The sequence below is a fragment of the Sinohyriopsis cumingii genome, chromosome 15, assembly GCF_028554795.1.
Source record: "Sinohyriopsis cumingii isolate HCF-2022 chromosome 15, ASM2855479v2, whole genome shotgun sequence".
Lineage (NCBI taxonomy): Eukaryota > Metazoa > Mollusca > Bivalvia > Unionida > Unionidae > Sinohyriopsis > Sinohyriopsis cumingii.
In genome coordinates, this window is record NC_142975.1 from 23,998,889 (window position 1) to 24,025,937 (window position 27,049).

At 34.5% G+C, this 27,049-nt stretch overlaps 1 protein-coding gene across 1 annotated transcript; it reads left to right on the forward strand.

The window, feature by feature from the left end:
* Positions 1-258: 258 nt before the first annotated feature.
* LOC149781412 (uncharacterized) lies at positions 259-26,657 on the forward strand. Its single transcript, XM_089935503.1, has 5 exons — positions 259-450; positions 3,989-4,486; positions 5,870-6,146; positions 7,901-8,061; positions 25,279-26,657. Exons 1-5 carry the CDS (start codon positions 375-377, stop codon positions 25,377-25,379), a joined length of 1,113 nt encoding a protein of 370 aa, XP_089791629.1. The 5' UTR covers positions 259-374; the 3' UTR covers positions 25,380-26,657.
* Positions 26,658-27,049: the final 392 nt, after the last annotated feature.

Genomic DNA, 27,049 nt, shown 5'->3' on the forward strand with positions numbered 1-27,049 from the left:
GATCATTTGCGATGTGTAGACGGGCACATTCACTTCTTGTTGCTTTGGGTCATGCATGAAACACGTACTCCAGTGTTTTTTCAACGTTACATATCACTTTTCATTAAATCCAAGCTTTCAGTGCAATAATATGTAATTAACATACATATTTTGTGATAGCTGATCAAGTATGTTTAGAAGGTTTCTATATACTAGCAGATATTCTCTTATCTTGCCGGAAGCAGGCTGTTGTGACACTGTCGTCAAGTACTTCAATACCGGAAATCATGTTATGTTGTGCTTGTATGTAGATTGGGGGCTTACACATACGCATACTTACTTTAGTGTGATGTAGTCCAATAAGCGATGTTAGAGAAAATATAATAACGAGATTCATGGATCATCTTACGATGGCTCTATCATTGTTTTGGTACATTTGCCTTTTTCTCCTGTTCTTTTGCAATTCTAACGGTAAGTGATTCCCTAATTAGCACAAACCTATACAATATATACGTAGATTCTTCAACTAACGGATACATACATACATACATACATACATACATAGTCACATCATCACCTAGTATGGTTTTCTGTTTGTCCTAGGTTCTTTGTGAAAGACAAACATGTCATAATGTATCATTTATGACGCAATGGTTCACCTTCCACTATAAATGAGGTTGACGAATCCAACTTTTATCAACGTGTTCTGCAGACGCGTGTGTGTGTGGGTTTATGTCTGTATGTGTAGATGTTTATACTGACGTAAATCATATCTGATAGCATATGCATTAGAAGTTACAATGCGTAACTATCGCATGCATACTCTATCATATTATCACATTTCTTCCAGAAAAATTGAGAGGCACCATACATTAACATTTGTACAACTTAGAGTAAAAGACAGAAACGTGTTGAAAGGACGGAATCAGGTTCTTAGATATTTTAATCTTGACACGTAAAGAGAGATATCCTTTTATATCTGACGACACCCTGTTTCGCCTGCATTTATATTTCCTCTCTATTATAACATGAAAGGTCTGGCTTACCGTTTTATGGCACATCATTAATTGCAGAATGCATTAGAGACGATCTTTTTAAAGTACAAGGTCTATTAGTAGTAGTAGTAGCAGTTGTTGTTGTTATTGTTGCTGTTGTGGTTGTAGCAGTTGCTATAGTATTAGAAGTGTTAGGTACTGTTTTTCTTATTTAATATCATCTGTCATGGAGAACATTACAATTACTTCTCAAACCTAACTATGAGCATATAATAATAAAGTGTCCTTCGTAGATTCAGATGTCATTCGAAACATTGTGGTGGCGGTGGTAGTAGTGATCGATATAATGGTATATTTTTTATTGGAATATAATTTATGTTAGTCAAGATCTATATCAGCATTTAATATATACACGTATCTTTCTCTTAAAATTTAATAATCATTACCCTAACATTGTATTTAGCCTCGATTGGCAGTCGGGTCCCTTCATTTATATTTGTTAGTCAATCTTTATAAAAATCAGATCTTCACCGTCCTTCCGATGGACATCAGTAAGAGGTTGCTCGGAACGTAGAAATACTTACTCTCCCCAGCACAAATTTGCAACGCTGTATCTGATAGGATACTAAAAATGAGTGGACTGAAAATTTTAACGGTCACCAAACCATGAACGCTTATCGGTGTCTGTCAGATCTACACGTAGGAACGTGGAAATCTGATTTTAATCAGATCGATTTGTTAGTAAACGTTGGTTACATTAACAGTATCTAATCTAATAGCATCACTGAAGAAGTGAATTTTATGATGTGAACTTGGTCATTTTTTGCTGGGGGTGGGATTGAGTAGGTTGTGAATGCAAATAAATACATTGGTAAACTTTTTAATATAAACGCGTATGGCAGAGTTACTAGTGTATACACAGTCTGCTAACTGCTTGCCTGAACAATGCAAAAGAGGCTTTAAATCGTACTCCGCAATGAAGTGATGAGCGTGCACCCTTCATTCGTGTCAAAGTAGCTAAAACGGTTATATAGTACTTATAACTACGCATGTTCCGATCTCAATTTATGTTGTGGGAAGAAAACAAATAAATTTGGTACCGATGTGCAACGAGTGGAATGGAATACTGGAATACCGAAAATGACGTACATTTCTACAGATAACCTGATTCAGTGGAACATGAGAACATGAAAAGTTAGTATTCCATTCAGTGTGTTGTACTTGAATATTAAGCGGGCGTGATCATGATCGTGACAACCGGTAGAGGGATAATTGTTTGTCTCTCCTTGAAGATGAGGTAATAAGTCGCACTTTGCATAGGCATAAAAATTCGAATGCCTGAACTAAGTATAGGTACCAAATTTACTATACTATGCGAAGTTTATCTTGAAATATCGGCGTTGACTCGTAAATAGGTGGGAGAGACATGTCTTCCCATGTTATTTTAATAGTATATGTATAATTGTTAGGTAAATTTTAAGTAAAGATAAGAGTCCCTGCCTAAAATATCAACATTTTCTAGATGTATATCACCATCTCTATTTAATGTCTACGTCATCACTTAAGTCTGCTGGCTAAATCAGCATCTAAAATTGATATCGACTGTGCTTTGTGACCTTATTAGAAGAGAACAATGAACCTCCTCGGTGGAGAGCTCTCAAAATACATACGGACTTAGATCACAATTATTTTTCATATATGGTCTCTAAATGTGTTTCTTAGTATTGAAAATTCAGTGGTGTTAAAATCCTAATAAATCATATTATGTATTAAAATACCTTCAACAATGGACTCACGGTGAAAAGAAAACAGGCCTGACTATAAACAAAGCAAAGTGCAATGGGTCACAGTTTTCACTTCCATATCAGCATCATTTCCTCGGTACTCACCGCACTAGCAGCGAAATACACAAAGACAACCAAAACATAATGCTCAAATTCTAAAGAAAAAACAAATACCTTTCAACTAATACCAAGAATGCTTATTATTTTATCACCATCAAAATGAGAGTGGAAATATGCTATAAAAGTACACAGGATCTACATTTGTGGGTGCTAAATGGAAGCAATAATTGTGACCCGAGTCCCCACAAGTAGCTAATTTTTCTAGCATGTCCTTACGAGCAATAAAAACATAGTATACGACTTTGACAGTGTGTGCTTGCTGGAATGAGTTTTAGATTGATATATTTGTCCAAGCAATACATGTTTTAAGCGCAATTATTACGGTAATTATCCTTATTATCTCCTTGGCAAGAAAAAACTAATATTAACTGATCTATTTGTTCAGTTAAAGTCTCGATATTATGTGTTAAACAACAGTTGCAACCGATTGCCAGTTCTGAAAAGGCTGACTTGAAATTTCACGATGATTAAATTGGAAAGGATAACATGTTTATTTAGTAATATCATTTCTACTCTTCAAAGTTTGCAGGAATGTGAAATAAAATTGTCGTTATTCTAATCGGAGTCAGGCACATTTTCAAACAGACTAAAGCGTTTGTAAGATTTGTAAGCTTATGGGAACGACTGTTATTCAGCTTCATGCAGTATTGATATTGTTATGATGTCAGTTATTTCTTCTTGAAGCAAATCACTTCTTACTGCACAAGCATCGGCTGGTTTACTCAAAGTTACTCACTAATTATATTATTATAATGGTACTGGAATAGGCAATCACCGAATTACTATATTTAATGGGTAAATTGTAAAGATTATTATAAATTTATTAAAAATAAACACTGAATCATGCCGTTGAATTTTATAACTGTACTCAATAAAAAAAGTAACATATAAAAAAATAAATTTAGTCGTTAAGATATTGTTTATCAATTGCATCACTATTAGATCTAAAATATTGGAGCACTGTATAACTTAACTGCAGAAAATCATGTGGGTAAATCAATTGTACTTTTACGATTGCGATTTGTTTGCTAAGGTACATTTTGATGCCATGTATGTCCAAAGATCGTAAAGTCGAGTTAAACAATCACATGCAAATAATTTTACTTGCAGGGAGAAGAACTCTTAATGCTGAAGGTAGATCATTTCATGAAAGTCCAGACCATCACATATTGCAACGATCTAGGAGACAAAGTGTTAACGAAACGCGTTCACAGAATGAAACAGCTACAAACTCTCCCACGACCAGAAATGAGATGGCAACAAAACTTACGTGGACTACACTCATGTCGATTGTAGAAATTACGGGAAAATCTGTGCTCATCGTCCAAGATAATGCAACTGTCGCAACATCTTCACCAACTACATCTTATATAATGCCTGTCGAGAAATCATCTGCATATATACAAACAGAAAACGGCACACAAGACGCAATTGTCCATAGCAAATCCACATCCATAGCAAGTACTCAGCTTTCCACTATAGCGATGTCGAATTCAAGCACACACAACACAAATGCTTCTACCTCTACAATATCTGAAGCACCAGCAAAAATGACGGACCCAACTTTCAAACACATTGTAACATCAACACAAACAACTAGTACTTTAGGTAAAATTATTGGTGTAATAAATGTCCGTATTCTATAAATGTTCATCTTTTGGATAATAACTGTGTTTAGTTGTTCGACTTTAAAATACTTACACAATTGTTTTGGTGGGCAAAAATATCGTTTGTCATCTTTTCTCAATATACTGGACTTACACTTTAACAAAAATGGTCCCGATTAAAAACAAACACGGCCTTCGACTAGGAATTTTATTGAATGAGTTATATTACTTATGAAAACATCACAACTTTTGCCATAACAACTTAGTAGTTTTTTTTTTTTTAATTTAATGCACATCAGCATTTGAGGGTTATATCATGTTGAGCCAAGAGTAAATTATCTTGTCCGAGGGATCAGCAGTATTGTGCTGATCTGTTGGTAGGAATCGAATCCCACAACGTTCTGTTTCCGAGTCCGGCATATTAACCACTGAACTACGGTGGTATTTTGTCTTAAGTAACGCTCCCAGTAAAGAGAAGTTGTTCAGCATACGAATGATCATTTTTATTATAAGTCTGAATTGATTGTTATCTGAAATTTCATGTTGTTTTGCCTGAAGTAGATTTGAATGTGATTAATTTTCAACTATATATTTTATTTTATAATTGTAACTTTCACACTATAAATCATATCATTTCCGATGACTTGCTGTAAGATGGTTTGCTATAATGTCTCTTTTCCTAATAGTTTAAAGCTAACGTTATACGATGAGTTTTAAATAAATAGAAAGAATGTCATTAATTCAAAAAATTTTATCGTTTACTTTAAGATGTAGCCGGGGCCCCGAGTGGCCGAGTGGTCTAAAGCGCTCTTCGTTACGGATCACTGCCATCTCACCTCTGTCTGCGGCGGTTCGAGTCTAAGATTCAGCCAATGTGGCATGTGAGAAAGCTTGCCAGTAGCTTCTCGTGGGTCGGTGGTTCTTTCCGGGGTTTTCCGGGTTCTTCCTCCACCATTAATACTGGCCGCCATGTATAGCCTATCGTGCTGAAAAATGGCGTTAAACCCCACAACAACAACAACAATAAGATGTAGCCGGTTAAATTACTTAAGGTTGCAATTTTCGAACATGAATTGCCAGCTGTCTGCTAAAATATTTCTCAGTGCACTTATTTCGTTATGACTCAGTAATATTTATTGTAATACAACTCTCATTATGTTTTCTCTTCATTTGCTTTAGTTTCTCCTGAAACGATCCTATTTTTCCCACATAAGTGAATGATAATACTTTTTAAACTTTGTTAACTCGATTTTTTTTTAAAAACCTCTTATTGCCTTTTTGTACATGGGATGAAATACGGGTTGAAGACCTAACTTGTGTATATTTGAAAAGTCGTAGTGTGTTTTATCTATCCAGTGCGTTCTGTGTTTATACTGTGTTCCAGGAAAAGACGTCAAGGGAGAAACTGCTTTTGGTCGATATGGTCTTCTGGCATTTGGGATAACTATAGCAGTGGTCATGATTCTGGTATTTGCATTAATCTTTGTCCTGACACAACGGAGAAAGAAATGTAGACCAGTAGACATTCAGGATGAAGACAGAAGTCCACGTCTACGCATGCTTGAAGTACCAGGATTGGGAGAAAGCAAAGATGACGGATTGCAAACATATTCCCTTGGTTACGATAATGGAAATAACCGAATAAGTGTCCGTCCACCAGGGTGAGATGAGACATACAAACATTATTCAATTTGTTTAGTAAAATTTTCCGTCTAACATATACATTTATGTCTTTATAGTTATATTAATAATAATATAACATTAAATCAATTATATAATGAATGTGTAGAAAGCTTTATTATATAATTTTAAGTTTCGGTCACATTTATTTCACTAAAACGTTATGTAAATTGATCTTTCACATGGCTATTAAAAGAAAACCTATTACATACAACTTCATTCGTCCGCTAATAATCATTAATCTATTTTCCATGTTACGAGAAGTTATTGAAATCATTGAAGATGTTTTTTTTTTTTTTCAAATTGAGAGAGTGACTCACATCATGTCGGAATGTTATTTTAATATGGCTGATATTGACTAAACTGCATTCCTAACTTCACTTTTAGTGGATATATTTTTGATATTAGAGTAAAACTGCCAATAAAGACATATCGATTTAATGTTTTTACCCGTAAACAATGTTAATTAATTAAGCTTTTGCTCCCTCGCACAGTACTGACGCTCCTGTGGCCTAGTGGTTAGAGCGTCCGCCTCGGATGCTGGAGGTCGTGGGTTCGATCCCTGGCCGAGTCATACCAAAGACTTACAAAAATGGTACTAACATCCGCCATCCTTGGCGCTCAATATTAACAGGTTAGTGTTAGGACTGGTCGACCCTGTGGAACATCATGCTATATGTCTGCGGCATGATGCCCCAGTGCTAGGCATTACTATAAACTGTCACACTGCAGACATCGTAGCGATATGAATGAAAATTTGATAAAGCTGTGTTAAAAATCCAAAAGAAACACACAAACACAGTACTGACACCATAGTACACAAAAGTCTTTCGGGACTGAAAGGGGATATGTTGTTTGATAATTAGACAAAAATAACTGATTGCACATCGGTTACAATTATTATAGAAAGTGATATTTTGACATAAAGTTTAAATCGTTATAAATTTTGCGCATTCATTTTGCATAATTTATATCCAACATCAAGCCTATGTTATATATATATATATATATATATATATATATATATATATATATATATATATATATATATATATATATATATATATATATATATATATAATTCGCAATCTTCAATGGAAAAAAAATAGAATTTAGTTTCAAGAATTGTTTACCTGTTTTGCATTGAACATAAATTATCATGCACGGTGAATTTAGTTTCATTTCTGCATTATTTTCTTTTTGAAGTATCTTAAAGAAACACTGGTTAAAATCAAGCGACGTAACCCTAAGATAAAGCATTATGTTTGTTTTTATCTATTTTCTTGTTTAGTAGTATAATACATGATATTTCAAACGCCGCGCAAACTTTGTGATAAAGGCAAGTACTATTTACGGCACAGCTTTTGCTCAAATCACCAAATTATAGAAAAGACTGATATTTCTGCTGGCTTGTTATTCAAATTTACTTTTGCAACATGTTTAAAAATATCGATACTTTCATCTTGAGTGTATGCATGGTATCGTTATCCATACAATTAAATATGTAGAACCCCAAAAATATAAAGCTACAAGCTGATCTATCGAAAGTTAGTAAATTGACATAACTCTCTTTAATGTAATTTCCTATATGTTCATAACCGAAATTCTTCTTCTTCTTCTTCTATTTCTTCTTCTTCTTATTATTATTGTTATTATTATTATTATTATTATTATTATTATTAGTAGTAGTAGTAGTAGCAGTAGTAGTAGTAGTACTATTAATTAATTATTTCAGTGGGATACAGACACCTTTTGCCGGCGTGAGTACATTTATGTTGTCAAAGAGAGGAAGCAACTCATCTACAAATGGTTCTAATAGCAGTTACGTATCTCCTAGAAATTCTGCCATGTCACCGTTGAAAGAGTCTCCATATGAATTCCAACCACTTGTTTCAGGTAATTCAGGTATACTGTAATGTGGGTTATTTTACTGACGTCATAGGTTGGAAATCTTAATAGCTGCAGATGAAACACCAAGTGTAATCTCTGCGACAAAAATGCGTTTTCAAAAGAGCAGAATCTATTAAGACGGTTATTTACAATATATTTATATTATGATTATTATGATTATTTTATTGCAGTGTTTGTATTAGTGCTTCTTGGGAGGTATATGAGGCTTTTAAATGTCTAGCTCTTCAACTTTTATCATTAGTAAAATTTCATGATAATTTGCATCTTAAGCGGCTATCTTTTGATTGCATACAAGAAAGCATATGAAAAGTTTCTTCTATTAATCATGTTCATATTTAGCTAATATGTAAAAACTATTTTAAATGTATGTTTTAGGTGAGGATATAACATCTGGGAACACGATAAGTCCAGGTGACTTCGGTAGTATTTCTGTTTGGAAAGAAATTAAGAAAATTACACTTGGTTCAGACTTTAATTCAGGGGTCTCAAACTCAAACCACCCCGAGGGCCGCATGAGGGCATTTTCGATGGCCCAAGGGCCACAACACCGCTTCTGTTATCTCGCATGACATCTTGTGACGCCAATTATTTTGCGGGCATCAGAATACGGTTGACGGGCCACGTGTTTGTGATCCCTGCTTCAATTAATGCTTTTTTCAATAGAATGTGACATTTCTTAGACGATAATGTATTATAGTTCATTTGTTAAAAATTCTACCTTTATCGCAGGGACTTACTATTACTTTATTGAATGATAGATAAAGCGATGGTTAGGTTTGACTGGTTTGTTTATTTTAACGTCACGTTTAGAAGACCAAACACAGCACACATTTTCCCTAAACACTTAACTGCCTTTAGGCTTTTTTTATTTAAAAAAAATGCTAATATATGTTGAAATTAAGCATGTGGTCAGTCGAAAAGGCTGAAAATTGCTTTTTAAAAAAAAAACAGTCTGTAAATACTGATACATGAAATTGGTAGTCTAAAGCATAAACGGCATAGAGTGGATGTTGATGGTTTAACATTAATTTATGTGATAATAAGAAAAATACGTACTCTTGTCACCAGTGTAGTTTTAATGCATAGTAATGTATTCTACTTGAAGTAATACATTTTTATACGCTGTTTGCGATCAGAGGACAAAGCAATTAATTTTTTTTATAAAGGTACATAGGTGGTCATCTCAAAGTGTTACGGACTGAACGTTTAAGTGATAAGACCCCCTCTCTCCCTCCTCCCCCCTCTATTTCATTAAATAAAAAAAGAATGTACCCTATATCTGCTTGATCTATATGGCAAAATAAATAGTAATCCCATGGTCATCCACAGTGAATGCTTAACGTTAATGAGTGAAACTGTACAGAACATGAAAGACACATAGACCCACACTCTTAGTTATATTAAACTCAGGTACTGCCCATTTAATTTCAGAATTGAACAGGTTAGAGTAGTTTATCCCAAACACTACAAATTTCCAGCCCTCATAAAGACCGAAAATCTAAAGGTCTGATTTGTAGACAAAAATAAATTATTATATCCGTTTTATTAGCTGCAAAGAACTATCTTAAGGTAAAATAAATACAAATAATTTTGATTTGAAAGAAAATTCAAGGTGCCGCCGCCCACTCTGCCAAAATAAAAGGTTGTTCCATTAGCATACATTTTGTAGTAGTATTATGATCATATCACTATTGGAATTTTATTACTAATCTAGATCAAAGCCTTTCACCCCATCCCCATGACTCTGTCCTCACAACATACTTGCACACATGTGCTGTAGAAAACTAACATAAAGCAGTAACCAGAACAAACCGATATTGTCATGCTACTATACATATCTCCGTGACGTGACTAATACAGGCGTGAGAGTGACGCGAGTACCACACGAGTATGCCAGGAGTACGACCCGAGTATTACACCCACGTCCACATAGATAATCATGATTTGCTAAAACAATCACGTGAACAAACATACCGCGCACTTATATGTAATGAAACATTGAATGTTAAACACAAATGCCACGGATGGTTAAGCACCAATACGAATATATATTAAATGATTCAAACTGAATTTCATCTATGGCGACCAACGGCTCTGTTCATGCAAATGTAAAAGATTTTGCGACATTAGCATCAATAGCATGTGATATTGGAAAACCATCACTTTGCTTATCATTTTCAAACATTGTTAGTCATCTCCACCCGCGTTTAGTTCTGGTTCAAATGAGCACACTTTGAAAATCTAATGATTAGGAATATCAAAATCATCCTCTGTGCCTTTTGAACAATTCTGCCATTTACTACACTATCTTTTCTTTTCTCTGCTTTCTCTGTTAATATTCTTTCCGGTCTCGTTTGAGAGTATGGCTGACACTACCTAGGTATGGAGGGATAATACTGCCATAATTCTATGTACGTGTTTTCTCTTCTTTCTTGATGTATTAATGTAAATGGCTGCTTGCAAGTGCTACTTTTATGATTCTATCCATGCATATTGAAATTCTTCGCTGATGCAAACGTATGAGGCAGTTTTCAAGTGCTACTTTCCCTCTGCATTATTGTAAATAGCTGCTTGCAAGTGCTACATTCATAATTCTAGTAATGAATTATCTATCCTTGATTAATGCAAGCTGCAAATGGCTGCTTGCAAATGCTTTCTTTCTGCGTCATTGTATCTTACAGTTTGCCGGCTAAAAAACTGATTCTTTAGTTTGTCGTAAGGCAAATGCTATGTCAGGTATTACTAGATTTTTTCTTCGTATTCTATTTATAAATTTGCCATATTACAATTACATCATTCCATACAGCTGTTTTTTTGTATTCATCGTCGGTAGCCAAGGTTCCGATGTAATAAGCCTATCTACACCTTGGTGGATCGAGCAGATATTTCTGTGCTTCGAGTCTTTGAATTTCATTGGATGCGGTGGCGAGCGCATCAAATCAAAATTAAGTAGTTTAAATTTGGACACTGTTCCTACGTGATCGAAATAAGGGGAGCACAAAGCTTGAATGGACTTATAAATAAGCAATTTTCCAGTACCGGTCCGTGTTTGCACGAATACCTTTCACTCAAATACTACTGTAATTGCTTCGCTCTGGTACATATTCATACTTTCGATGTTAAACTTGCAAAGCATTCTTTCAGGTCTATTGCCCCCACCATTTTCGGCTGATATACTATGCACCACGCTATTGGTTAGTTGGCCATAGAACACAATTAATTTTATTATATATTCTCTACATTTGTTTCTCAGTATTGACCTTTCAACTGTGTGACAATCAATTCAGATCATATGTTAATCTAAAATACCTTCAAAGATGACTTCACGGTGAAGTTCTTGTCAAAGGTTCACCTGCATTGTTTTGAGAGGCTGGACTGTAAACAGAGCAGTTTGTAAACAGAACAATGATTTCACTTCCGGATCATCACCAAGGCCTTATTACTCATTGTGCACTGTCGCCGAAATACACAAGAAACAACCACACCCTGAGCTCATAGTCTTAAGAATGAACAATTACCTTTGAATCCCTACCTAAAATGCATAAATCTATCTCTTCTATCAACACCAAAATGAGAGAGGATAAATGTTTCTAAAAATAGACTAGAACTACATTCGTGGGTACTGAACCGGAATTAGTAATTGTGACCTGATTCCAGTTGGCATTAAATAAGGGAGACAACTCATGAAATCAGATGTCGCTAGGACAATGTACCAGTATATCTATCTGTTCGATACGCCAAGATAAATATAGGATTATCATATCGGAACCTTGGCTAGCGAAGATCATAAATATTTGGCTTTGCAACAATGTATATACTAGGGGTGAAATGATACAGCTGTGCTGCGTATCGATACGATTCATGACACAGCCTACGATACGATACATATCGATAAACTGGATGGTCCTTTCATATTTGAAAGGTAGGACGTGCCCATTTATGCATGTTGACATACTGGTAGTATTTCCAGAATGCAGATTACAGATAGAGATATATTTATCATATATTTATATGCAAATCTCATCGATGACAAGATAAATAAATACTTCCAAACAGACTATCTGTTGGTTATCAGTGAGTTTTATTCAGCGTTTCAGGCTGTTTAATAGTGGCTCATTTTAACTCACTTTAGCCACCAGACCCATTGTTTTGCACTGCATGAATGCTTTGAAAACATCTTATTACCAATTTCACGTCTAACTTAAACTTGGAAGACATTATGATGTTATCTTCAAAAAAGAAGAAATAAAGCGAATTACTAGTGCTAAGAAAATCTCATCAAGAACAAATCCGAGCATGGGAATGAGGATAAATACCAACAAAATGTATCACATTGTACTTCCTGCATATGCAAACGACTGTTGTGGCTACAGGTACTTGTATTAATTAATGAAGAAAGAAAACTATTGACAACACCCAGTCCTATACTATAATTTTATATAAAATTTTTTTTTACACAAGGTGATAAGCTTCAGCTGTTTGAAATCTGCCTCCTTGCTGATTCGATGGTAATTTTATTTATTCCATCAGTACCTTCATTCACTGGTTAAATATCTCTGCTTAAATAGAGAAATTCCAAGCTCGTTCTCCATTTAAAAGTTAAGGCCAAATGCTGCCAGGATTTTATATTAAAGGGGAATTCACACTTTGTCACCGAAAGAAGGGGATAGGAGAAAAGAAGGAGGGGGATTAGGAAACAGTCATGGTTCAATATTTACCTGCCATTTCAATACTCCACTTATTTAGAACTCTGCTGAAATCAAAATCTTCACAAAAAATGTCACCTCTAGCTATATAAGTATTAATCTGTTAATTATTTCTGAGAATACCCTGTGCCTTATCTATATATGAATATTGTCTGCGCTTCTTTCTGAAAAGGCATATGCATGGCTAGCTTTGTCAACCTGAAGATGTTTCGAAACTGATGTTTATGGCTGTTATTTAGAATTTTCCAGAGCTCACAGATATTATCTTTTTTATACATCTGCTCCAAAATAGGACTGTTCACTAAAACGAACATACTTCTTGAATCAATAATTAACCGACTAATATGCTAGATTTCCTATCTGTTCCATAATGCTTTATTAAGGTTTTTAGTCAGTCAATGCCATAGTCTGCTTGAATTCTATCAGAAGACATGTATAAACACGAGGCAGGAATTCTTAGCAAATTTTTCTCACACAACGTGACACTTGATATGGATATATGGTTTTGTAGTATACGATTCACAAGACTAAATTGATTGATAAAACAAATCAAAATTGCGTTCTGCTTTTAAATTGTCTGTATTTTAATCAGGCTCAATAATCAGCCCTTTCTAAATTAAATTTCGAAAAACCGCTGAAAGGGAGACTGACCGTCATGACCTCTATTATTGTCCATGCAACATATACATCTGACTCATATTTAACAAAATTTTCGGACTCAAAACCATTCGCTGGTATCTCCATTAACAATTTCCCAGCTCTAATAATCCAATATATTTCATAACTTTAAAAATTATTGTCATCATCACTATCACCAGTCATTATCTGGCGAACGAAAACGTAATGAACCACGCCGGGAATCAGACAATTTGGGTTTTCTAGGTTGCCCGTATTTTATACGCGCATTTGTAAAACTTCCTTCATGGAGCGTTCAAGCTACGTCATAACGCTTATTCCAGGGCACAATGTGCCAATCAAATTTAGTTTAACAACCAATTTTGTTATGCTCGAAGTCCCCAGATGTGTAAACAGTTGCCAACCTGAAAAAAAGATTTTGCGACAAGAATGGTTAAATAAAAATGGTATACTTCGTCGAGCACATTTTCATATGCTGAACTTTCATCCTTCTTGCGGGAGTTTTCGCGCATCACCAATCTCCAAGTGTGCAAATTTGTACATATTTTGCACGATTCACGCAATCGCACACCCATACAGCATCCCAGTTTAAGTACTTTATATATCAATGACTTTGGAGCGAAGCTTCTCTGTTGCTTTGCTAGTACTTCCTGTCTGTTATGCAGGGAATAAGCTACACTGATTACTGATTGGTAGTTATTATCCTGGACCGGAACAAGCGGTAACCACAATAAGATTTGAACGTAACATATTTCACCGTGTGACACGCCACTAGTGTAGCTTTCAAATCGACCAAAGTAGACAAGATCAATTTCGCGTAAAATTGGATATTAAATGATGAGTAAAGTACTTCATTATATTCATTATGCACGTGGAACACGTTTGAAATGTATCCTTTATGCTGAACATGCTGCTGGGTTAAGATAATTAACATGGAATAGGGGTTGAGGGCAGATTAAGAACTTTGTTTGAATTTGCAGATGGCGAGCGAGTATTCTCAATAGTCTTTATCGTTTATACTAAACAAAAATGAGTGTCTAGGACTTTAACTGCTGTCTCAGATGAATTATGTATTTAAATAATAAGAAGGCGAACCTATAATAATTATTAATAACTGCTGAAGGCTAAAATAACTTATATATGGTAAGCATCGTTTTGTGTCAATTCTCCTCTTATATCAATATGTGTATTGTTCCAGCATAAGTATCGACGCATCGATATATCTTTGAATCGTTTCACCCCTAGTAAATAGCGTTATCAGTATCATCACTGCTGTCCAACTCGCGTTGCCATCTATTGTAATAATGGGATAATAGAGTATTAGCTTGGCATTATGAAAACAGACGGCGCTATAAATTTCTAAAGTTTTTCGTTTATCAAAAATAATGAATGCTCTAGACTGGAATTTAGATTGCTTTACGGCATTCAATTTGTATGGCAAACACCATATAAAGAAATTACAAGATCAACGTGTCGAATAGATATAGTCACTCTTTTAATCTCTTTTTTAAAGGTGTACGTTAGCGACAATGTTTTAATCGTTCTTTACAATGATATGCTTTCTCGAAGATCTAAGTGATTTATGGCACCTTACGCATACACTACAGCATATTAGCGATAACAACGTAACTAGAGGGCGCTTCAGTCGGGCCGAGTGCCACCATCTTACTATTTTTGTACAGAGAGGGTACCCCTCTTTACGCGGCTCCCATTCTTTTAATTTTGATCGGATAATTTCATGAATAGCGAGTAAAGTTTACGTGATAACCTGCGCAAAGAAAACCGTTTGGCTTTTCTTTTAAATTATACATTATTGGTAAGAATATGATACGGCTCAAAGAATATTTTCGTACAAAATCCACAAAACGTGTGGATCATGGAGGGTTTCATATGGGAGAGGTTTTATTTATGTATCATAATATAGAATGTGCCAAGAATATTGCGGTACTTATCATCGTTTCGTGGGAATAAGGTTATATTATAACATACCATCCGTCTCATCTTTAACCAGAAATATGTGTTAGTTCTCTCCCTTGAGCACATGGTAGAGGTATCAACCACAGTCTGACGTTTCATCAATAAAGTACAACGAAATATGTGACCACACGAAATCATCTTATCCGTATAATAAATATACATATATTTATAGTACATTCAGGGAATTTATTGTAAGATACTTTACTGACTAAAAGCCAGACTCCTTCGGTAGCAACTATATACTCAATGAATATAAATATCGTTGCTACCACTACCTGTAACCAGCAGTTTGTTTTTATTATTACTGCTACAAAATAGTACAACACCTGTTTGATATATTTGGATATGATATTAATGTAGTAGTAAAAAAGATTAATACAAATGTATACTTGTATCTTTACAGAAGATATGTGATTTTTTTTCTGTTTGAAGAATAAGCCCACCTGCGTAATAATTTAATATAAACTTTTTAAGGTTACTCACAGTTCAGGCTCTTTGTAGCATCCAATGCCTTGTTTTCACTTTCAGATGAATAAAACAGGAATAAAAACTAGCTTTACACATAATAAAGCTTTTGGATTGGACATGTACTCATAATTGTAAATTCTGAGTAATTCAAGCTGCAAATTCTGGATTGTCTGAGGCACATTTCAGCAAACTTTCCTTTTATATACCACATACATTTGTAAATTATGCCTCAAGAACAGTCTAGATATATTCTTTAGTGACCGCTTCATTCATTACCCCAAAAAACTTTCCATTACTGGATTTATTTTCAATATATACACTGTACAAGAAATACTCACTTTTGGAGAATTCTTTTTCTTTGCAGGCAATAAAATAAGTTGTTTGCATTTACTATGAACAAAACCATGAAAAGGAGTATACTCTATTTGCTAATTTGTTATTTTGAATGCTTTGACCTTCTCAAAAATACCATATTTATTAACCTTAGATGAAGTTTTACATTTGGCCTGTTATGGTGGTTCATTTTCTTGAACTCCAGTTTTGACAAACTTAAGTATTTAATTTCACCTTTTATGAACTCACTTTTTAATGATATGTCTCATTACTCAGGAAACATTAGTTATTTTAGCAAAGTACGGATCAGAAATGACAATGATATATTCCCTCGTACTCTTCTTAACGAGCTTTCTTCAGACGATTTCAGGTTGTAAAGATCATATATTTCACAGCAACATCAACAACACATAAAAAAGCTTATAGATATAAAAAAAACATAAACAAATTAAAAATTCCTTAAGGTTTTTATTATTCTTATCATATTCTTCAGTTTGGAAATTTTTTTGTCGCAAAAGCTGAAATAATCAAATTGTGGAAAATCATATTCGAATCGTGATAAATATGTTTGCTCTTAATTAAAAGTATTAGATTTTGTTTACGATTGTTTTTCCAATGCTTAATTTGCATTGTTAATGTACAGACCACAACCTTTGAATGTAAATTTGTACATTTTAAAGCTGGTTTTAAACTTTAAAACTTGTGTCTCTAAAAGTGGAAATAATCAGAGACAGCACAAAACAATGTTGCAGGAGATTTTACTTTTATTTATTGTAATTCTTACCATTATCAACCTAATTCAAAATAATAAATTGGTTCAATAATTTTAAAAAACGTATATATATAGTATCCTTAGGTTCCAATTATTTGGTTCTTTGTCACATTAAAGCTTACAAAATAACTGTAAAATAATTTTTGAAAATTAATGTATCGATGCATGATTCGGACTTATTAAGTGGGCCGCTCTTTGTGATAGAAAAGTAGCTTGGTTAAAATTATATATGATGAGAGAGAGAGAGAGAGAGAGAGAGAGAATGCATCAACACTTGCATATTTCATTAAGTTATTGTAATGATCTACATATATCATGGGTCGATGAGCATGTTCTGGGACAGTCTTAGGGTCTTTAATTCAACAACTATCAACAAGGAAAAATAACCCTACAGATCTTACTCGATAATCATATAGTGTAGAATTTTACTGATCACAGTCTTTTGCTTGGTTTGACTTTATTTAATTGTCAACACGTATCCTGGTTACATGACGTGGTATTAGGTAAGGAACCAACAGTTTACCATTTTTCTGTTAAATTTTTCGTCAAATGGTCAAATGCAGGAATAGGTTGCGCATGTAGCTTAGGTATCTTCTGATTGGGATTTCCTACCATTTGACAAGTGTGACAAGATTTACTGCACTTATAAACATCACTTTTAATTGGCGGCCGATGAAAATGATTCAGGATCTTGTCATAAGTCTTGACACCTAAATTCCAGCTTAAGGTGTTTTTTGGGCTAGTCTATGATTATTCTGTCTATATGACTCAGGGACAACAATTTGATTGATCACGGATCATTCATCTCCAGTAGGTGGTCTCCATTTTTTCACAGTGACCACATTTTTCACAAAGTAACAAACTAGTACTTGTGTGGCTTCAGTTTCTGAAATCCAGTATTGTGTCCTCTCTAAAGAATAGTACTTGGGGGCTTTTAACTCTCATCAAAAGGTATTGCATGCTTAAAAAAGTAGCTGTTACTTTCTGCTGAGATATTTTACAACTGCAGTCAGAAATTGGTGAGTGGTTTCTATTATTCTGTGAAGAAACTAATTTATTTATGAATCTCTCTCTCTTTCTCTCTCTCTCTCTCACTCTGTCTGCTGAGTGATTAAGGATTAAGTTATGGAATGTACCGTATCCATTGTTTAGACCAGATTAAACATTTCATCTCAGGTTCATAATATGGTAGTTTCTTGAAGGTCAGAGCATAAGAAACAACAATTTAGCAATAACAATATAATCCTTTTCATGGTCTTTGCTTAAATAACTTATTTCATTGCCTGCAAACAATATTCTCCAAAAGTGAGCATTTTTGTACAAGTGTATATGTTTAATATAGGTCAAGTAATTTACAGTTAAAATTCCTCAGAATTTGCAGTTATGTGTGTACAGTGTATGTCCAGTCCAGAAGCCAACTTGTGTGAAAAGCTTGTCTTTATTTATGTTTTATTCATGTGAAAGTGAAAAACCAAAGTTATTGGCAAATCAATATGTGATAGCAATTTTACACGACAATGCAGGTATTTGTTCTTTATAAATGCCTATCGGCATGATAATTTTCTTTTAGACTAATTCATCTAACAATACTGTTTTTATGAACGCCAGTTTATATAAAATATTTATTTTTCTCTAACATTTCCTATGAAAAGTTAAAAACAGGTCTGTATATACTTTCTATTTATTTATTTTTTCGCTTTATTTTATAGTTTTATTGTGCTGATATTTTGTGTCATGAAAATTTTAGCTATTTTTAACAGGATAAGATAATGATAAAATCACAGACAAATGAAGATGTTATTGCACGGGGGATGGATGCTACAACAGCCTGAGTTGTGAGTAGCCTTAAAAACTTTAAAAGTTTTTAAAAAAATTGTAATGTGGGTGTGTGCGTCTTTTCTTCTAACATAAAGCAATCACATTTGTAAAAGATACATGTAAAATTAGTATGAATCCTTTCAACTACTACATTAATTTCATACCTAAATGTATCAAGCAAGTTTGGTACTGTGTTGAAGCAGTAATAATAAAAGCAAATTGAGCTGGTTACTGGTGGCGGCAGCAACGTTACTTATATTTAATATATTATATTTATATAGCTGCTACCAAAAAAATCTGACGTTTTATCAGTGAAGTACCTTAACGTCAATCATCTGTACCATAACTATCACTACATGGACGCATACGATTTTAAATAATAAAAAATATTTCCAGTTTGATATCTGTAATAAAAGCATATCATAGTTGTATGAAAATGTTCTTTATGTTTAGATATATAAAATATATTTCATACTGGTAGATTTTCTTCTTTGCTTTATATATGCTTTGTATGTAATATGTAATATCCTTGTTTTAAGTCATTTACCTCTTGCTATTGTATTGGAATTGGAGATTTAAATTGAAATTGGAGATATGAGATACTTGCCACAGACATCTAGTCACAAACACTTGCTGGCTATTGCATAATTATAACCATGAATATATAAGCACTTTTCTATAAATTGAATATTTACCTTACTGCTTGTGTGATATATATATATATATATATATATATATATATATATATATATATATATATATATATATAGTTGGATTAGTATAAGATAATAATTTCATAGGGATGAGAGAATGAGCAGAATCCTCATATCTGTAATGTACTCTCTCTCTCTCTCGTGAACCAACAAGAAAAAGTATGGCCTTGAGGTGCAATTATCTGCAATTTTCTCAAATCTTATGAAGTCTTTAATGACACAAAATGCAGAATCTGCACTGCATTACTCTAAAATCATAAACTTGCTCTAAATTGATAACATTGTGAATGAGAATATATAAACAACTTAGGACCTTAAGCCTTGCTTGTAAGCGGATACCCTATTATTTTGCCACCGTGCGATAGCGGTATATTAAACCCACAAAATGTCCAAATAACAATGGGATGGGAAGGGTCAGCGGATATATAACATTGTGTAAACACATCTAATTATATACAATTTGAAGCATTAAATTTGTTTTATGCTACTTGCAGACCTTTCCGAAAGTTAATACTCTAGGAAACCAGCTGACTGTAATGCAGGATATATTCGAATTATATATTCGAATGATAGTTTAAAAAAGACGCCCAAACAAACCGTAAAATGGTATAACCTCTTGTTGTTAGGACCAGGGGAGTAGTCGTATTGTAAGGAATGGACGTGTCAAAGCGTCATCTACTGTCATAATGAGGCATTATTTTATGCAAACTTCCGTGATGCTAACTTGCAACATGCTTGATGCGACATTATAATCATCTTTTTAGAAGGTGTCATAAGCATATACAAGGAGAACATTCTGAAGTTACGGTGTTGCAAGGCAAGCTCTGTGCAATGCAGAATAAAATCAACAGTTGGAATGATGTAACTTGAGATATATCAAATTTATAAATATAATATTAAAACTTGTGAAAAATTGCATAGCATTTGTAATAAGGCAGACTTCAGAATCAATTCAGTCGTAGGCAAACTGAAAGATACAGTGACGCAGAAGGAAAGTAGATCTAAACACTTGCAAGCAGCCATTTACAGTTTGCGTCAATGAAGAATAGAAAATTCAGAACTAGAATAATGAATGTACCACACGAGAAATGGTGTCAAATGTTTCTCTCTAGTTACTGAAGGACTCGTTGAAGGTTTGCAGTGACTATGCTTGGATAATTTAACTTTACCATCACTGGCGGCGCAATCATCACGCCAGATCGTATCATTGTGGTGTTCTTATTTGTTAACGTGATTGTATGTTTGGCCTCCAAAATAACGTTACAAAAGCTTCTGCAAAATTTAATTATGTTTGAGTGTGTAATCATGCAGGTAAACTTCCCGAGCTCTTTAGTTCTTTTTCGTTCCCTTGCAAAGCCAAAATTGAAATTCTGGTTAGCGCCAAAGAGTGTAGGGCCGACCCGATAATGCCAGGTCTGGCAGGCAGAATGCTGCGGGTCCAGGAAAGCAACATGCGTAAGGTCCCTAAAGATATTCGGGATATGATCTGCATGATTGTTTGAGTCTTTGATGAACGTCATAGATGGGCCAGCGGATCTAATCGTTGCTGTGTCTGAATAGTCCGAAAATTGTTGTAGAAATGTCAACAGTATCCAAAAAGGCTTCGATTTTTGTTCCATCGATGAGATAATGGGAACAGAAATAACAGTGACAATGCTGACAAATCCGACTTTATTATTCTCACCATACGCAACATTGTTGTCGGCACGATTCGACCGATTGTGCAATATTGTTGTTGCCATCAATCATTTTATCTGCAACTAGTTTCGTGATGCAACGCGTGAAGACAGGCCTCGATAATTCATAATCGGTGTTATAAATATCACTAATATCATAATGTGTTCGTGCATGTGCGTAAGCATTGACAAATCAATGCATCCTCATTAATGACTTCTCGGACGTTGATTTAGGCTCGAGTTGATCCCATCAGTGTTTTCACTGCGTTTACGAGTTCCTTGCCTGCGTTTGCGCAACTAACAAAGAGCAAACATATACTTCAACTTGAGACTTCTTCTTCAAGCCGTATATTTGTGACTTCACTGTTCCACAAACTCGTCGCCAGTTTTCGCGGGCTTTGTAAACTTTCTCCGGTACATCCCACCTGTCTCACTGTGCGGATGTTACATTGTTGGAGCGTTTTGTATATGACACTGATAAGTAATATTTTCAGTAGCTGGCGAAAGACGCGGCAAATGTTACGATATGTTTATCAGTCTTTTGCGGCCTAACTCTCTAAATCATGCTGTGGTACCTTTAACTTACTCTTCGGTTGTGACGTTCCCTGTTTTTTTAACTACATGGTCAACAGCCACCTCTGGGCGCTAAGGCAACTGTTAAATGGCTCGGGTTGTCCCGAAAATCTGATCCGGTTCATCTACTTTTCCCATCATCGCTGTGGTGGTTTTCGTAACTTATTTTCTTGACCTGTTTCGCGATTCGCGCATGGGTTTCATCAGCGGTGCGAACGTTTATGCAAAGCCCGCTGTAAGGTACTCCTGTTTGTTCTGTGGGAACGCAAGCATATCTCTGACGTGTTCACGGACATCAATTTAACCGCAGAATTTCAGTTGATCCTGGACACATTTGTGGCATCGGTCAGCTTATTCGGCTATGACATCATTGGTAGTGGCTCTTACATACATCTCGCTTTGATTTAAAGCTAATTTAATCAAATAAGCGCAAGATCAGTAAAGTTAATAGTGAGAAAACGTTTTGGAAACTAGGTGACCTCCGGGAACAGATTTCGAAACTCTTCCCACTAATTATCAGCGGCATAGCTGGCATAGCTGGTCCAATGAATACTTACCACAATATGCATGTCAATGTCACGAAATATTATCGACATGCTACAGTTGCCCAGGATCACTTTAGGTTCACGTGGGTATCGCTTTGCTACATAGATTCCGTCTGTGTTTTTGTGTCAACCTCAGGAAATATTCTTGCAGGATCGTCTTGGTGTTCAAGCATCACATCATCGTAAACAACAAAATTATTACCGCTTGTTTGAAAGCCATCAGTGACATGAGCTTCATCAATCGTGCTGGAACGACCGAAGCTCTTACGTAAAACCTTTGAGTACATCATAACATGGTTGATCGACTGGGGACGGCACAATCGCATACAACCTAGTACACATTAACCATCTCATAATCAGATTCAGTAACAGCTGGGTTTTCCTGGACCCAGCCCAATCAATGATCAGCACTCAAACTGAGTTTGGAAATATATCATCTTGCTTCGATGATCTGGGCTTTGCCTGCGCAGAAAAGTCAATGACGGTGAATTTCTGTTTCGTGGTACCATGTTCAATGTCAAGTCTTGAATAATATAATCGTGCCTACATACTGTGTACGATGTTGCCTAAAAAAGAAACTACAAGTCGAACTCCAGGTCAAGTACGTGATGGTCATTCTGCGATCGCTGAAACTTGTGCTAGATTATCAGCAAAGAAGTTCATGTTTCTCGGATGTGGTGAACGAAAATGCATTTTTAAATACCTCTTCCCCCAACAAAATAAAGATTTGGCGGTGGTGATTTTGTTGAAGAATAAACAAAGCTACCCGGTTATCTGTGCAGCAAATACACTAATAAAAATACATTTGAATCCCTTTATGACTTAGATACGAATACCGCGGATCTGGGACACGGCTGAATATACAACTGGATTTGATGATGTTGTTTGTGACCGACACGATCTCGTGTACCAAATATTAAATTATACCTATGCACGTAATCGCGATGATGCGGATCTCATCCTTGACTTTAACACCATTTATCCTACACTTGGAAACGAATTGCAAGATGGATCATCAAAGGCTGTAAGAAGGTTAGGATCGCATTTGATGGTATCTAGTGCGACACGTATTGGAGGTAAGACATATTAATATAATGAAAACAGTCGCGGTCCTCTATAGACGCCGCATTTATTGGAAAGGAGAATCTGCCATTTAAACGCTAGCAAGCGCATCAAAGCCCACCACGAGGCTGCTCGAGCATTGTTGGCTAAGCAAGAACTGTAGTATATATATCTACCCACACCAAGATACATTTCTATTACGCGCTAACCATTATAGATGTTTTCAACAAGCCGTTGACATCTAAAGATTCAGCAAGCGCAATGATAGTTATATATATATCAACAATATATCAATTTGGTGTCAACAAAACAAAATGCATATTAATATCTCTAAAACGAAATGCACGACAATGGAATCCTCTAACATGGATTTACTTCTAACTTAAAATGGCTTAGACGTGTATATCGTAAAAAATAAAGAAACTTCTTGGTATCTACATTGATCAACTTCTCAGCTGGAATGCATATGTCTATCAATTATGTGCAATGGTTGTCAAAAGAATAACTCTGTTAAAATTGCTGTAGAGATCTCTACCTTCCCAATCACTTGAAAATTATTTGTCAGGATATATTCTATCACTGATTGACTAGTTTTGTACCAAATATGGAAACACACCCAGGTATAATGTGTCCAGAATTGATAAACTCTAGAAAAAAGCTGTCCGAATGATATTGAAACTTCTTATTATGACTCCCTCAAATGTTTTGTTTTCACTTCTGCAATGGCTGCCCATACGAAAACGTACTCTTTATTGACCTGCTGGAATGACATAATAAAGCCTCTGAATAGAAGACTAATTATGTCCATAACTAATATATCCATGTCTTATTCGATGTCTATCTCTCTCTCTCTACATATATGTATCTGTTTCTCAGTATAGTCACACAAATTCCTTCATGTTAAATTCGAATGAATAAGTGTGTGACGATACCCGAGTATGTGTATGATTTGATAGTTTTGTATACTTTTAACATAACCAATTACAAAAATTGAGGACCATATGTCAGATGTGTCAGAAATGACCAAACATGTTATCCTTGTTAAAGAAAGTTTATTATTTTATTATTATTATTATTATTCCTAACTACCTACCTACTCGCATACATGCATACATAACTGTAAGCATATAAGTACACATATACATACAGGGCTGCATAAACATGAATACCTACACACACAAACACCCCCACCCAGCCCCATTTTCCATAAGTTGAAAGCTTCAAATTCATTTGCATTTGTTGCACTATCTACCATTTCATCATCTTCTGTCTTCTTCATCAAAGTAATCCCTTCTGTACCGGCAGTTTTTTATTTCATCTTCGCCTCTCCTATGTTTACATGGAGTCATCAGCTTCTACGTTAACAACCGTAGTTATTCTAATTTGTATATATTATTCCCGTGGGCCATCTATCTATCTATCAAACTAAAATACGATTGAAATTGTTCAAATTTGAAAGTCTGACTGAAATTTTCTCTTTAAGTCTAAATATTAGACACGTACTTTATGAATCAGAAAAAATATATAAAATTCTTGAAAATAGTGTTATCGTTATAACACTATTTTCAAGAATTTTATATATTTTTTCATATTATGCAGCATTGTTCCTCTAATACACAGAGGAAATCGAACTTACACTCTTAGGATAACGAACTCGACGTTTTATCAACAGAACTAACGTGGATAGACAGATAGAGAGATAGATAGATAGATAGATAGATGGATGGATGGATGGATTGATAGATAGATGGATGGATGTATATATATATATATATATATATATATATATATATATATATATATATATATATATATATATATACTGTATATTGGCAGAGTTGCTTTATATATATGGTTCATTACAATTGTGAGTTTTTCTTGATTAATTTTGCACTTTATCATATTATTTTGTGTTCATTTTAGATACACCATCACGCAAAGGATCACAAAAAAGTAATCAAAGTAATCAGTCAAAGAAATCGATGAAAATATCCGACAAAGAAGATGTCATTTCAGAAATATGATATAAAAATTTGCCGCTGAGGAAGAGTGGTGTACCCTACAATCCATTGAACAGCAATATTTGGATGAAACAATTCACCAATATTCAAAGAACGTTTTAGATAACGTCGGATTTATGAAGGCATCATGGATTCGATGAATCAATTCACCAACACACAAGGAAGGCTTACATATGCATTTATGGCGTCATCCGAAACTAATATGAAACTTGTCAAGCACAATATGAAAATAGTTAAGTGTTTAAATGCGGTGAGACGTTGACGAGGTGGGGTGTGAGTGGGGTGGGGCGGGAAAACAAAGAAAGCAAACCTCTGCTATTAAAGAAGAAATGTTAACAAGAAGCAAATGGAATTTTGAGGATTAAAAGGGACATTAGGGGAAATTACCTTCCTCCAAATTGTTCATTTTGTTGCATATTTATATAGAAATGGACTTTGCAGCTTAGATTTCTGGATAAAACCATACCTATTTCACGGACCCAACCCAGCCCAAGCCTTCTGCACATACTAGTTTAGCAATTTGCTAGTCCTTGACTGATTGTTTAGAATTCGGTTGTATTATCTTTAAGTGGTGGATTACTTGATCTTGTTTCATAAATATCAGCAAACATTTTGTATCGTAAATGTTTTTTCCGATATATTTTGTTTTTAATAACAAAAAACACACAACGTCTAAGAACCGTTATTTTTTGTCTAAGAATCGTTATTTTTTCATCAGGTTTTCATCAGGTTCTGTTTTCATTCCATACACTGATAACAGTTGTATTGGTAAATTGAGGCTCTGCATAAATTATCTAATTTAAATTGAAATTATTGAAGATTGTACATAAATTCTTTTGGTGACTACTTTCTTAACAATGACTTTATTACGTTATATTTATTGAAAACTGTAGGTATCATTAACTTTATAAATGTCATAAATATAACTGATGCTGCCCAAAAGGGTACAGTTTTGTAGGTAATAACCCTTTCAACAACTTTCGCATGTGTGATCGTTAGTATATATAACAGTACGTTCTGGAATACACATTTATGTTTGCTTGCATAGGAACGTTTGTGTTTATATAATATGTTGTTGATATTATTTCTGATTATATCAGACTTCAGGAAGATTCTAATATTTTTTATTCAAACTGAAAATGATTAAATCTTTGAAGTATGGATAACGTAGATATTTTAATTTGCTCATGTGTATGTATTAGCTGAATTAACTTGAATTTATAAATATTTTATTTATATCACGCACTTTAACTGTAAATAAATAAAATCTTGTAAATAGCATATATTGAGAAACAGTTATTCATATCTTGGAGTAATCGACAAGAAAATCGTCTACATATCCTAATGAACTCTCCTTTCGTTGTAAGTACAGCATATGAACATTGAACATATAATTTACAGAAATTAAATCTGCTGAAAAAGAATTTATCCATCTAATACAGAACTTCACACGCCAGCAATACCCTGTACAATAAAATATTTAGTCAGGCGTATATTTTACACGTACTGACGTATACAGAAACTAGCATAATTATACAGAAAAATGAGTATACGTACATGCATCCACACCCACCGACTAACTCTTGGTCAACAACAACCTTATAATCAGTATGATTTAAATAGCCACATTTCCAGTAATGTCAACAAATTATAGCTAGTAAACTCCATTCTCC

Excerpts from the sequence above, each read along its gene's own strand:
- LOC149781412 (XM_089935503.1), top strand. The coding sequence starts at position 375 with ATGGATCATCTTACGATGGCTCTATCATTGTTTTGGTACATTTGCCTT. Across the intron at positions 451-3,988 it reads GTTCTTTTGCAATTCTAACG|GGAGAAGAACTCTTAATGCT; the intron begins GTAAGTGATTCC and ends TTTTACTTGCAG. Across the intron at positions 6,147-7,900 it reads ATAAGTGTCCGTCCACCAGG|TGGGATACAGACACCTTTTG; the intron begins GTGAGATGAGAC and ends TAATTATTTCAG.